The sequence below is a fragment of the Corvus moneduloides genome, chromosome 4 (assembly GCF_009650955.1).
Source record: "Corvus moneduloides isolate bCorMon1 chromosome 4, bCorMon1.pri, whole genome shotgun sequence".
NCBI classification, from domain to species: domain Eukaryota; kingdom Metazoa; phylum Chordata; class Aves; order Passeriformes; family Corvidae; genus Corvus; species Corvus moneduloides.
Window position 1 is genome coordinate 48399006 of NC_045479.1, and position 13828 is coordinate 48412833.

Below are 13828 nucleotides of genomic sequence, written 5' to 3' on the forward strand. Positions count from 1 at the left end.
AAGTTCCACAATACCCAGGTTCCAAAGCCAGTATTTAAAGCATCACATATGTGACTTAAGAAAACATTGCTTGTTTCTTTCTTTGTGGCAGCTATTTTTACAAGGTCTCCTCTGAAATTTAAATGAATAAATTATTTAGCAGCCAGCACTTGTCCTTAGATGGCATAACTTAGATGTCAATACCACCCCAAACACTCACATTTGCCAAACCTGTCTTGCATGAAATGGAATGAGGATATTTACATAAGGAAAATGCCAAAGCAGAAAATTAACCCGTTCAGGGCTTTCATATATTCACATATTGTAATAAGTATTATCATATCAAATATTTATTTAACTGATAAAAAAGGATCATAATATTCCCACTGAAAGTGTGTTTACCAGTTAGACTGGTGGTCTTCCTGGTTGGGAGGGAGCAATTGGCTTTTCTGTGATACTGCCTTTCAGTTAGTGTGCCAAGAAGAAAATTCAACACAAAATTTTAATACAAAACTTACAAAATTGATTTGCTTTCTCTGATACAAAAGGATACAGCAAATCTCAGTTTTTGTGAATGTGTCTCTGAGAGGAAGGTCATCTCTGATAGTAAAGTGCCTCCACAAACAATGGTGTCTGCGTTTCCGTGTGTGTACAGGGGAAAGGGGAGACTGAATGCTGACAGAAGGACACTGTGTGAGCCCCTTATGTGCACGTATGCTAACTGTGCCAAAGTACAGGAGTGCCTGACAGATGTGGTAAAACTATGAGGGGCTTCCACACCTATCTGCACTCTTAGAAAAAGGCCTCACACCAAGACTGGGCTGAAAAGGATTTGCTCAACATATGCATTCTCTTTACATGCATTTCTTTCCACCTTTAAGAACAGAAACTATTCACAGAGAACACTGAAAGAAAAGTTTCAGAAATTTGACTGTGACCAAATGATCCATCTAAAACAGATCCCTAGGCTGATGAGCTTAGTGAATGTTACTACCATGCCAGGTGGCTGGTGCAGGAACCAGACTATAATGTGTACTGCTTCCAGTCCACCCCCATCTAAAATAGGGGGACATAACCCTATCTAAAATAGCGGGACATAAGGACTCAGCTGCAGCGTTACACCCCACCCTACTGCCGATGCCCTTACCACTACGCAGGAACTTAGAAGGAGGTTTACAAATTAGTCCAAATGCATTATTTACAACTATTAACATAAGAAGCTATTACTAAATGTCCCTCACCTTCCTTGCATCTGATTTTATACTCACTTATCATACTCAAGTGTGATACCTCGTGCCCTTCCAGGGCTTGAGCTGTCCCTACTTGGTATCAACAACATTACATTAGTTTGGAGAGTTTGAGAAATGTATCTATGTGCATATAGACTCCCTCTCGAAACTCAATACAAGATTGCTTTTGCACATACACTATGACAGAGACGACATTTACAGTCCTGTTATGTCATGCTCTCACTGAGAACTAGTTAAGTAAAAAACATAAACATTGATAAAAATTACAAAGATCTTGTAGTCTTTATTGAGATGAGTTTCCACAAAAGAGAGGGAAAATTTTCCTAGAGTAGGTATTGCAGGAATCAAGCCAAACTTACAAGGATTAGGTTTCAAATGGTAAGATACTTTCTCTTTTTGTTTTTTCGCTTTATGCCTATCTTCTAGAGCTATGACTGAATATGTTAATCAAAATCCTATAGAACTGTACTCATTTTTGTGTGTTTACTTTTCATTTACATAATTATCTTATAAAAGGAGCATTTCTCCTTTGTGTTAGATGCCTTACGATGTAATTTAAAGCCACAGTTACCAAAATATCCTATTCCAGCAGTCCCACCACTATCGATTCTATAGGCCAGTCATTACCATAAATTATTATACAGGAACTAAATATACATTTCCAGTCTCATGATGTCCAAACAGCCCTTCAGTCAAAGAAATCAAATGTTCCCTGTGGCGTGTCCTAAGAATCTGCATTTAGTGTTTTGGAACAAACAGGAGAAACATCCAAAGCTTAAAAGGCCTTCACAGAAAAATCAGGAAACACATAATTGTAGAGTGCCTTAATTTCAAAAATAAGATTTGTATGTTTGAAACACAGGAAATGCTTATGGAAATGAGCAAGCACAAACAGTGATACATATCTGCATAATCAGTGCAAAGCTACAAATGCATCTTACTATTAGATATGTATTTTAAAGAATATACAGACTTGATTAAGGATGAAATCAAATGCTCAAGTGGCAATGGGTGGGATGGAATAGAGCAACTGAGATGGCATGCATTTTCAAAACAGCAACAACAACAACAACAACAAACAAAACAAAACAGAACAAACCCCCAAACAAAATCAAGAATGAAACAGGTCTTCTCACTCACTTCTGAGGGGGCCAAGAGGGCATGAAATCCCAAGCAGCTTACAATAAACATTTATCTCTTGGCCTCCGTTTATTCTGTAACTTCTGTTTTGAGGAGACAAGCACCTATCACTTGTCTGTAGCCTATGAGTGTTGCCTAGGAATTTCTGACTCTGCTAATACTGAATTTCTCCCGTGAGTACTCAAGAGTATGTACGACCAAAGCCCCACTTAAACTCAACATGGAGTGGGTTGCAGGCCTGTGGTGGGCCAGTTCTACAGAAGATGGTTTCACTGTGGGACAATAGCAGGATTTTAAACGGCTCTTAAACAGGGATGAATACTTTCTTGCATCCTTCCCCCTTCTGCCTAGAATAGTCATTGAGTATCTGTGCCACCCTTTTGTACTATCTCAAGAACCTGATCCACCAAGATTATTACAGTGCAAAACTTTCTATTTTTAGCAATTTCTTCAATTTGCGTAAGAATGTCAGCATGCCTGAGCTTGATGGTTATAGAATGAAAATAAATACACATCTTTAACCAGACTGCTCTTTAACAAAGGTGAAGTAGACTTGTGAAGTAGCACAGAATGATTTTGAATAATCTCTGGAGACAGTAATTTGCCTAATATTTGGAGAAGTTTTGTACCTAATGCTGAGTTTGAAGCTGATATCAAATAAATTCTGGTTTTATATCTCTCATGCTTATTACATACAAAGCATAGTACAAAACCTGTGATACAAAGAAGTCTCTCATTGGGCAGCATCAGCCAACTTTAAGTACATAAAATCAGTAAATACAGAAAATGTAAATAATTATTTTGTCATCTAAATTTTATGAAACATGTAGATGACTGTAATTACTTCATTTCAAATGTCTGAAGATAGTTGTTACTTATTTCCTTTTTAGACTACTAAAAAAATCTATCTTATTTGCTGTGACACTCCTTTGTTTATCATATAGTTATATAATTACACAGTTCAGTTGAACAAAACACCACCAAAACTGTTTACTACTTATAATGAGCAATTTTTAAAGTTCACCCTTCCTTTTCCACACTGGCTGGTTAAGGACTTTATCCATTTAAACAGGCAGCTCCATCATACTTTTTTCTAAATGTAAAGTATGAACTATTTTCAGCCCACTCACACGAAGCCTCGGTGTGTAATACCAAACTCCTTGATTTTTTGCATATGCATTGCAAAATGTCATCTTGTCCTGTTTTTAGTGCCCATGGCCAGAGTATACTTATGATCATTGCTGATTTAAATCACTGATTTCTTCACACTCAAAATCCCTTCAATATACAAAAGCAGAGAACTTCTACTGAATTTTAATTTTGAAGAACAGTATCTCAGACTGAGCCTTCTCTTTTCTCTGAAAAGTCAATCAGATTAGTAGTGTGCACTCATAGAGCTCTCAATGAATATAAGCTAGAAGGAAGTTGCCGGTGTGCTATGCAGAATTGTACAGGCAACTCTCAGTTGTATGTGGGTGTGTAACCCAGGTTGCAGATTAGCAGTGCTATGCTAAAACAAAGCAGAAAAAAAAGGAAAAACACCCACCATTCTTCTTTGAATTTCTGATCTCACTTTTTGTTTGAGTTTAACTTCATTCCTTGATAAATCTAATACACATTGGAAGTTCTTATCTAATGTGAACATGCTTTGTATTACCTATGCGTTAGCTCTATGTGGGTTAATCTACTCCATTGCTAGTTTCAATAATTAGGAACTGCCCGTGTAACTGTGCAACTATGAAAGAGCCCAGCAGCCCATAGGTTTATTCAGTGTTTGCTAAAAACCAATTACTTGTTGAAATACCTCCCTAACTCACCCCAAAAATCATCAGAGTTCCCTTTAATATTGTTTTTTTAAACTCATGAGTGATAACAACCTGCTGCAATACTGGATTCCTATTAATAGAAATAAAATGTTGAGATGCTTGAAAGTCAAAGCAAAAGCAAAACAAGTGAACAAACACAATGCACTTAAAAGGAGACAGACAGAGTGGACTCCTCTGCCCCCAAGGCCTAGAGACTGAAAGAAAGCCATTTCATAATAGGATCTTGTAGCTGCACCAAAAATCTTGGCTTAATTGGCTAACTGTACGTTTTATTTATTTAGAGGATCATTAACACTGAATATGCTTTAAAAATACAATATGCTCTTAGGCAATGCAACAAAACAGTGGTTTCCTTGTGAACAATTTGTGAGAGGGAAAGTTGTTTCCTGCTCCCCTCTCCCCAGTCTCATTTTTCTCTGCATAATATAAACAGCATCTACTTTATGAGCAAAGCCAAAAGACAGAGATACCCAATGTGCTATCCAAGTGCCCTAAGATCCATGAACTACAAAGGCAGCTGGAAGGAACTGGCAGTCCCTCTCCATCCTGAGGAAGGGAACCCAGACACTGACAAACCCTGGGAAGCTGCTGCAGGAGCTTATCTGCTGGGGAGGATGAATGGCTGAGAAACTTCTCAAGGAGCAGAAGAAATACAATATTCAGTATATGAAACATTTACTCTTGTAGAAGGATTGATGAAGAGGCTGCCAAAGGGCTGGTGGGGTAACAGAGGCCAGGAAAGGAACAGGGGTAGACAGCCTTTTCTTCAGGGAATCTGTTCTTTTTTCTCTCATCAGAAAATTAAAACTATTAACTTCACATTACCCATGAGCATGAAAGATCAATGCAGATATAAAATACTGTGATACTCTTTGCTATTCTGAAAAGAAAGGACTAACCTACCAGCCCTGTATTTATTCTAGCTTTGGCAACAGCTTAACTCCTGTACTAAAATAAAAGCAAAAGGCTTTTCATACTGTGACACAACAGTGTACTGAATTGGAATGAACCTTCTTGCTACTTTGAATTTATATCTTAATATATTAGTTTTGATATGCTGCCTAGGATCAAAATGACACTGATGACAAAAAGTGCAAGCACTGCTTTAATTCATGTATACATACAGTTCTTGCAGGAATCTCTCTAAACTACTTGACATCCTGTACCAGTGTGCTCCACTGAGTAATAACTTTGCATAAAATGTTACTCTATATGTTGGCTTTTAATTTCACTGAACATCCCCTTTTCCTTTTAACTCTGGAGAAAAATAAAATTAAATACTTCTGTCACAAGACTTCTTACTGGCACAATTCTAGAAATTCACTTAATAAAAAGTACCTGCCCTTTCTCAGGTAGCAATACAGTATTGTCATATAGCCAAAGGAATTCTATTCATATCAAAAGAAAAACATTTATCAAAATATTTGCTTTCAGACTTGTTTACTGTTTATTATTTTAATTTACATCGGTTGCTGCTTGCAAAACTTCCAGGGAAATAATTTTAATTTTTTTTTTCTTTTCCCACTGCATAGTAAATACAGCCTTCTTAGTATTTCAGAAGTATAGTACTATAGAAATGCTAGAGCCTGCTTCTGCTCCAAATGAAGTCAATGGGAAAACACCAACTGACTACTAAGAGTTAGGTCAGGCCCCAGATTTGCAGCTTTTGAAATTTCATAGTTGAAAATTTTCTGGCTAATCCTCAGAACTGACTACTTCTACAACTATAACACTATTTACAACTTTATTTATATGTATTTCTTTATTACAATATGTAATATCAATGTTCCTTGTAAAGGTTACTATTTTAAAGAAATTAGACTGAAGTTATTGCCAATCAACCTTTTAATAAACTTAAGTGGGATGACTTTCAGAATTTTTCTCAACATACGATTCAGTTTTTATTCACTCTTGCTATCTTTGACAATTGCTTAACTACCTTAATTTCAGAGCCTTTTTCAGTGTAATAAAAATGTCCTTTTGGTAGAAGTTTGTTGGTCCCATTTCAAATTATGTTCAGAAACATTCCTATACTGACAAGGACTCATTATTTTAGCAATTCTTCTGTTTCAACACAGTATATAAAGCCATGCCTCTCAACCAATCAACCTCAGTATAAAAGTGTAAGTGAGATCAGATTGCTCACCAAATCTTTGATCAAGTTGTCTGATCACATATAGACACAACTGTCAGAATTGTTGCATATGTTGTATAATGTTATCATACAAATTTAAGCATTTCCATTATTGACTGCTGCTCATATATGTATACATTAACTTGCTGGTCATAAAACTACAACAGAGGATAAGATATACCAATACTGAATTAAGACCTCTAGTCTTGTCTCTCCCAAAATTAAAAGAATCTGTGTTCTTTATGACTGACCAACTCATGATTTTGTGCTTCAGATACAGATATTTCCCAAAATTAAACCGTGAAGTTAATGTCAAATACTGTGTTGTAACTTCAAATATAACTGACATATTAGAACAGATAGATGGGTAATTATGATAAACTACACAATAGTGCTACTGCAGATAATATCATTTATCAATCCTGTGGTCCCCATCATTCATGCATTTACAGTTTGGGAATACAGTGACTGCAAAGGATAATAATTCATAATGGCTACATTCTCAGTACTTCATGCTAGCTCACTAGACAAAATAAAAAAGGTTAATTGTATAACTGGAAAAATGTAAAATTTTATTCCAAGAAAATTAACAAGCTACACAGGTAAATTTTGGCAAATGCAACTTTATATTGAAATCCACACATCTGTATCTTAAAGAAGGAAAGACTCACAGACTCTAATGTATTTCTAAAATACTAAGAAATCATATTATATGCTTTCACAAGTTAAAACTTAAATAATTTAAAACAACCAATACACCAAAATGTGCAGAAAATATAAACAAGACTGTGCCTTCAGTAGAATAAATGCTTCACAAATTGTGCAAGATATCATACTAAGGCTGCGGTCTCCCCATGACAGCTGTCTTAAAATATAAACATACATCAACTGCCTGTGTTTCTCAGAACAAACCAGAAAGGGCGGCACACCTGGAAAAAAATCATATAATGCCAGTGATGTGCATATTGATTTTGGGAACCATTGGAGTAAAAAGGAAAAAAGAGGACTAAGTGATCTTTCATGTACTCCCAAATGACTGACCAGAGTTATTGATTCAATTTTCCTCGCTTATTTGCTTCAATGCTAAACAAAATGGAAGATACTAGATAACCCTTTAAGGCAACATGTGTTTATTCTGTATAATTATAACTGTTCAATTATGACTGGATATTATCATTAACGTTGCCTAACAGACTGATATCTAGCTTTTTAAAAAATATAAATAAGAGTCTATTAAACTTTATACCAAATCAGCAAAAAACACAGAATACAGTTAAATGTTAGTAATTTCACTGTTAAGGAAAATGGTAATTAGAAAGAGTAATATATTTGGAGAAAAAAAAAATTCAAGTCAAAATCTGAACAAAAATACTGCTTTGGAATGCTCCCCAAAACTTACTCACAAGGCAAACAGATTTGTAAGTGTGATAATCCAATAATGCATGGCACATCTTTAATCAGTTACAGTACTTGAGTCCCCAGTTTTCAGTCTTTGCAAAATAATAATTGTATGAAATGTTTTAAAGGTCTTCAGATGTCTAAAATTAGTTTTATCAACACATTAACCTCATATCAACTTAATTTATTAAGATGTCCAATGCTAATCTTTTTGATGTTCTTATTTTATGTAGTGATATACACAGCATTTAGCACTGATACTTAGCACCTGCTACTTTCATAATCTAGATTTCAACCACATAAAGGAATTCAGGGCAGTAGTTCAGTCCTTTGTTCTTAATTACAAACCTTCAGCAGTGGTCAGCAGGAACATGTTTAGGTTTAAAACAGGATTAGAGGTGAGCTATTGCAAAGACTGCAGAATGTAGCCCAAATCCTTACAGCTGCTGACATCCCGTTCTTGATTTTCTCCTCAAGACATGGCTACAGGCCACAATTGCTTAGCAGAGAATGGTAGTGTTTCACAAGGCTAAAGATTTACAGATGCTCCCTCATATAACACAGTAAGGTTCCCTTGGTAACCTGGATTTTCTGCAGTAAAGAAGGGTTGTGCTGAAACAGCGCCTCAGCTCCCTGTTGGAGAAAATGCAGACAAAAGGATTGATTCCAGCTTGGGCAAAACTCATCCAGACAGCGGCCGTTAGAAATCCCCCAGGTACTACAGGCCCTCTTGCAAAAACTCTCCAGTAACAGGCTACCAAATAGGGACCCCACAAGGTCAGAAAGAGGAATGTCATGATGTAGAACATTCTGCTGATTCTCTTCTCCATTTTGAATTCATCTAAAACCAGTAGCCTCCTCCTGCCTGTGGTGTTCGCGTTTTGCCTGATTCCCAACAAGGTTGGAGGTGTGGGACCCCTTCCGAATCCAGCCAGCCAATTAGCAGCTGCTTGACCACTCGCTCCAGGACCATGAAAAGTCCAGTTCTGGCTCACTGCTGCAACAAACTGGACTGGCTTCATTTTCCTGCGATCGTGAACAAAAAATATCAGCTTGAGGTAGACAAGCTGTGTGGCTAGGAGGATAAGGGCAAGAAGAAGCATAAATCCCAAGGAATCATTAGCCCTGAAGGAACGATGCTGGAAAGTGCATTGGTCTTCCTCCCTAATGAATGAGTAGGTGCCCACATCTAAAACTGGGGGGAAAGCCATGGCTACAGAGAGAGTCCACACCATACAGATAACAGCCAAACAAGTCCAGAAGGTCAGTCTTTTCGTATAAAAACGGTGGTGGGCAATAGCTAAGTATCTTGTGACGCTTATGCAGAATAACATGAAAGCAGTGTGAAAGCAGGACAAAACCCCCAAAAAGGCAATCACTTTGCAAGTAAGAGTCCCGTACGTCCAAGTAGAGCCATTTTTTACTGAGGTGAAAACAAATGGGAAACAAATTGCAGATCTGAGGATATCTGAGCAGCAAAGATCCAACAGGAAGTAGTAAGGAGCTCTATGCAAGGTCTTATCTTTGACTAGCAAAATGGAGATCAGAAGGTTACCCACCACACTGACTCCTATTATGAAACCCAGTGAAGTCAGTTTCAGAAAAGCTGTTAAAGGAGAGAGATTTTGTAAAATGTTGTCAGCTGCATGGCTGTAGTTCGCCATAGATGGATGGATGATATGTATATTGCCTCAGTCAAGTCTCATGATCTATATTTAAGAACAAGGAAAAAATAGATCCATACATCTTACTGAAAATGTAATCCACAAACAGAACTGATCTTGTGTCTAGTCATACAGTACATCCTCTTCTTTCTGATTTGTCATGCCATCAAAATATCTGAAAAAAAATCGAGCTATCAGTTCTTAAGTTAACACGAAATGATGTCAGAAAGCGCTAACAAAGATGTTAATTTATGGAGAACCAAATGAAGTTGTAAATTTGAGTACTATTGTTTGTTTTTAAAAAACATGAGGCTTTTTTTTTTCTTACTTACTATTTAGTATGATTGACTATTGGCAGATTTGGCTTGCTACAGTTTCAGGACTGACCAATGTCCCTTATATTTGGTAGCACATATAATTTCACAGTTAAAGCCTCAGAGATTTTATGAATCAAACGATTCCCAGTTTGCAAGCCCAAGAGTTAATCACTGACATCTTTTTTAGAAACCCCTAAAGACTGCTGATATTTTGACATTACCTACATTTATTTTATGGCTACAGTATTTGTCAATATTCTAACAGGCAGCTGCTATGTTGATATGGATCACACCCAAAGAAACCCTGCAGAATTTATGTTTTTTAACCCAAGTCACCAAAGCACAATAATCACACAGTGTTAGTTTATGCATTTTGTAAGAGAAACAGTATTCATTATCCCCCTCCCTTCCTGCTATAAACCATAATTTTATCATTTAGGCTTTTCGATAAACAGGTATCTAGACAGTCGATAGCAGTATGCTTTAGGGTGTCGTCCCCCCGGCCTCCCCCCCCCTCTTTCCCTGTGCTTTAATGCAAATCGTTAAAGCCTCGACATAATTCATAATAAGCAACGGTCAGTGTAAATACTGAGCAAAAATCGGCAACACAGCCAAGACATAATGCCCATCCTTTCGGGAGGGCTAGTTTTGGTTATGCTTAAATAAACATATAAATTGCTTTTTGGTTTTTTGGTTTGGGTTTTCGGTTTGTTTTTTTTTTTTTTAAGCTAATTAGGGCTCCGCGATGCCCATTAATCCTCCCAGTGAATCGTACCGGAACACGTTTCATGCAATTAAAAAAAAAAAAAAAAAGAACTGTCTGTTGCTGCTTTTTTTTGGTTTTGTTTTGTTTTGTTTTAATTTTTTTTCCCTCCAGAGCCAGGGACAGGAGCCACAGCAGGCATGATCAGGCTCCTTCGTTATTCACACGAAGTGTTCCCTATGCCACCTCGGGTGTACAAAGGATATTCCCACTGAATCCCAGCAAAATCCTTCCATTCTTACCGTCCACAAAAGAGCCTGATTGCTGCTGTGTAAACAGAGGCTGATCAGATCATGGCATCGTTTTAAAACCATGAAATCAGGCTTCCCCTCCCCCCTCCCGCCAGCCCCGCCGCTCCCCCTCCTCCGTGGAGCTGTCCCCGCGGCGGCCGGCCCTGCCTCCGCACACACAGCCCGCACGGTGCTCACGCACCGGCACTGCTGGCACACTCACACCGCCGCTGACACACACACACACACACACACACACACACACACATACACACACTCACTCACGGGCACAGCCGCTCCCCACGCCCGGCCATGCAGGGCTGGACTGCGCCGCGCTGCAAGGCAGCCCGGGTGCCGCTGCCTGGCATCAGCCGCATCTGCCGGAGCCGTGCGAGAGCCCCCCGCGGCGGGGAGCTGGGGAGAGCGGAAGAGGCATTGTCTGTGAGGGCTTCCATCATGCCACTTCTTTGGAAATCACCCCCTCACCCCTGAGCGGGAGAGCCCTCTCCGCACGCACCTGCAGCCGCGGCAGCCCTCGGCGCCCCCAGCCCCTCTCCTCCTACCTGTTGGTGCCGGAGATCCCCACATGCCAGAGCTGTTCCTTCCCGCCGACCGGGGGCTGCTTTACCCTGGCGGTCTTTTCTATTCTCCTCTACCGTCATTCATTCTTCTTTCTCTCAATCCTTTTCCTTTTTCCTTTATTTTTTTTTAATTTCCTTTTTTTTTTTTTTTTTTTTTTTTTGCCTCGGTACCTTGGCTGAGGATCCAGTCAGTGGCTCGGGCGGCGCATGCTCGCCGCGCCTCCCCCCTGCGCGCCGAGCCCCGTCCTCCCCTGTCGCAGCGCCACAATCTCTCCCAGTAACGCAGCGGCGGCGGCCGCCTCAATGAGGGCACGGCAGGCTCGGCGGCGGCAGCTGCTGCTGTCTCAGAGAGGGCACGGCAACCTCCGCGGCAGCAGCGTCCTCAGTGGTGTGCAGGCAGCCCCGGCGGCAGCAGCCTCCTCAGTGAGGGGAAGGCAGCATCCTCAGTGACGGGAAGGCAGCCTCCTTGGCAGCACGTTCCCATCGCGATGCATAGCCGAGCTGGATTTATTGGCGAGCCTGGGCAAACCAGTGAGGAAAGGGAGGGGAAGGAATTAGGTCCTGCGCTCCTTGTTTATGCCTCTGGGCTCCCCCTCCCGCTTACAACGGGGGTCTGGAAGCGCCCGCCGCCCTGCGCGTCGCAGCCTGTCAGGAGAGGGACCGGGCGGTTTCTTCAGCTGCCGCTGCGTGATCCTCCCGCTCGTGGCTCATTTTCCTTCCTCCCGATTCCCACCCGGTGAATTCCTTCTTCCTGACCCCCGAGCCAGGGAGGGCTCCTTAACAAGTGCCGTTGCTCGCGGAGGGCGCATTCGCCGCGGGGCCGTGAGGACAGCGCACCTTTCCCCTTCGCAGCCCGTGGAGCGGCTTCCCGACGCGCAGCCCGAAGCCGGCGCAGAACTGTCAGCGCGCTCGCTGCATGGCGGCGGGGATGAATCTCGTGTCAGCCTGTTCCGTCCGCGGCAGGGCCGGCGTTCCCCCTCGGCGCGCAGGGCGGCAGCGGCGGCCGCCGCGGAGGAGCGCCCGCCCGAGCCGGCGGCCGGCGGGGATCGATCCCGAGCCGTCCCGATGATGTCATGCGGGCCGGTGGGCCGGGGCGGCGGCGCCGGGAGGCGGCGGGCTGTAGCCTGGGCCGCCGCAGGGGCCTCCCGCCGGCCCCCGCACCCGCTGGCACTGACCCTCGCTGGTGCCACCGCGGCAAAACCAGGAGCAAGCGGGAAGGGTTGGGATAAGGCTTGATCCCTCCGCCCTCCCGCCTCTTCGGTTTGTATGGAAGTTTATCCGCGAGAAGTGGCAACATGAAAGCCATGCCCCAAGAGTAGTTCGCTTTGGCTGCAAGGCAGTTGAGGAACAGCTTGTTTTGGGTCGAGAGATTTGGATGCTGAGGAACTTCTTCGCCGGGAGCTTCCATTCAAGCCAGAATAAATCCTTCTGGGGGACAGATTTATAGAGTTGATTCATAATGTGTGTCACATCTGTGAGACTGTTAGTAGACTATAGGCATTTTTTAAGGCTGTTGTCAAGTTTGGGTTCTTTTTTTTGACACTCACTAAAAGGCATTGGAATTGGTTGCCAAACCACAAGATTAGCTTCAGTAGCAGCCTGACCAAGCCTAGAGGTTTGCAGCCACTGGAAAATATGGTTATTTAAAACCAACATTGCACTATTTCAAGCATGTGACTTTTTTCAGATAAAATTTATTCTTAGGCAGAAGACTGACAAAAAGCCCAGGTACCACACAATTTTTAATTTTTTTCTGCAGACATAATTATGAGGACATGTTGGTGCTCATCTTTAGGTGGCAGGGGTTATAGCTTCACTTTTAAAAATTGGCATTTTGGGTGGTTGTTAAAGTTACTACTTCAAGTTGCACTTCTCATGTCACAATCACCTAAGCTAAGCAGACCCCTCCAGGTATCCTTTCTTTGTTGTTAAATATATGTACCCACAGTGACATAAACTGCTGCAGTGGCTGCCCCCGTGGCAGGGTCGGCCTGTGGGCCAGGGGGCCCAGGGGTGGTGAGACAGCCCCAAAGTTTGAATCAACCCCCTTGGGTAAGCCTTAAGGCAGGGTGATCGAAAGCGCCTCTCCCAAGGTGCTGTCACTTTTTGTTAATGTACCCCAGTTCTGTTACCCTGATTGGTTTGCTAACTCTCAACCCCCTGGACCCCTTATAAGTTCATGTCCTGGAATGTTTTCCCTTCCCCGCTTTCCCATTAGCTCTTGGTCCTTGGCTCCCCCTTCCATGTTTCCCCCTTGGGTTGTGTACCTTGGCTCTTTCTCTATTGGTCCCTGGCCCTCTCTCTGCCCCATGTCACCCTCATACTTATACCCTGGGCCCTCCTGTATTCTCGGCTTTTCACCCTCAGAACCCTTCCATGGCAGTAACCTCCTGCGGAACTCTGTGTGAAGGACCCCTGCCGCCTCTTTATTCTTGGTGACGCACTCAGCAACTTTCCGGTGGTGTACGTGTGCGTGGCTTCTGTGGGCATAGCCCAGCGCTGTTGGGCGGAGGCTGAGTGCCAGCTGAAGCACCCTCATCTGGGAC

General features: G+C 41.9%; 1 protein-coding gene across 3 annotated transcripts; it reads right to left on the bottom strand.

Moving 5' to 3' along the window:
- Positions 1 to 5618: 5618 nt before the first annotated feature.
- On the bottom strand, positions 5619 to 11534 carry GPR85 (G protein-coupled receptor 85). 3 transcript variants are annotated; one of them, XM_032105409.1, is made up of 2 exons: positions 11454 to 11534; positions 5619 to 9566 (listed from the first exon to the last, which is right to left on the bottom strand). In XM_032105409.1, the coding sequence occupies exon 2, from the start codon at positions 9389 to 9391 to the stop codon at positions 8279 to 8281; it is 1113 nt and encodes a 370-aa protein (XP_031961300.1). In that variant the 5' UTR covers positions 9392 to 9566; positions 11454 to 11534; the 3' UTR covers positions 5619 to 8278. The 3 variants fall into 3 exon arrangements, with proteins under 3 accessions (XP_031961300.1, XP_031961299.1, XP_031961301.1); XM_032105408.1 differs by lacking the exon at positions 11454 to 11534 and adding an exon at positions 11265 to 11406; XM_032105410.1 differs by lacking the exon at positions 11454 to 11534 and adding an exon at positions 10714 to 10796.
- Between the last annotated feature and the right edge of the window lie 2294 nt (positions 11535 to 13828).

What these genes read in the sequence shown, in the direction of transcription:
- GPR85 (XM_032105409.1), bottom strand. Translation starts at nt 9,391, where the DNA reads ATGGCGAACTACAGCCATGCAGCTGACAACATTTTACAAAATCTCTCT.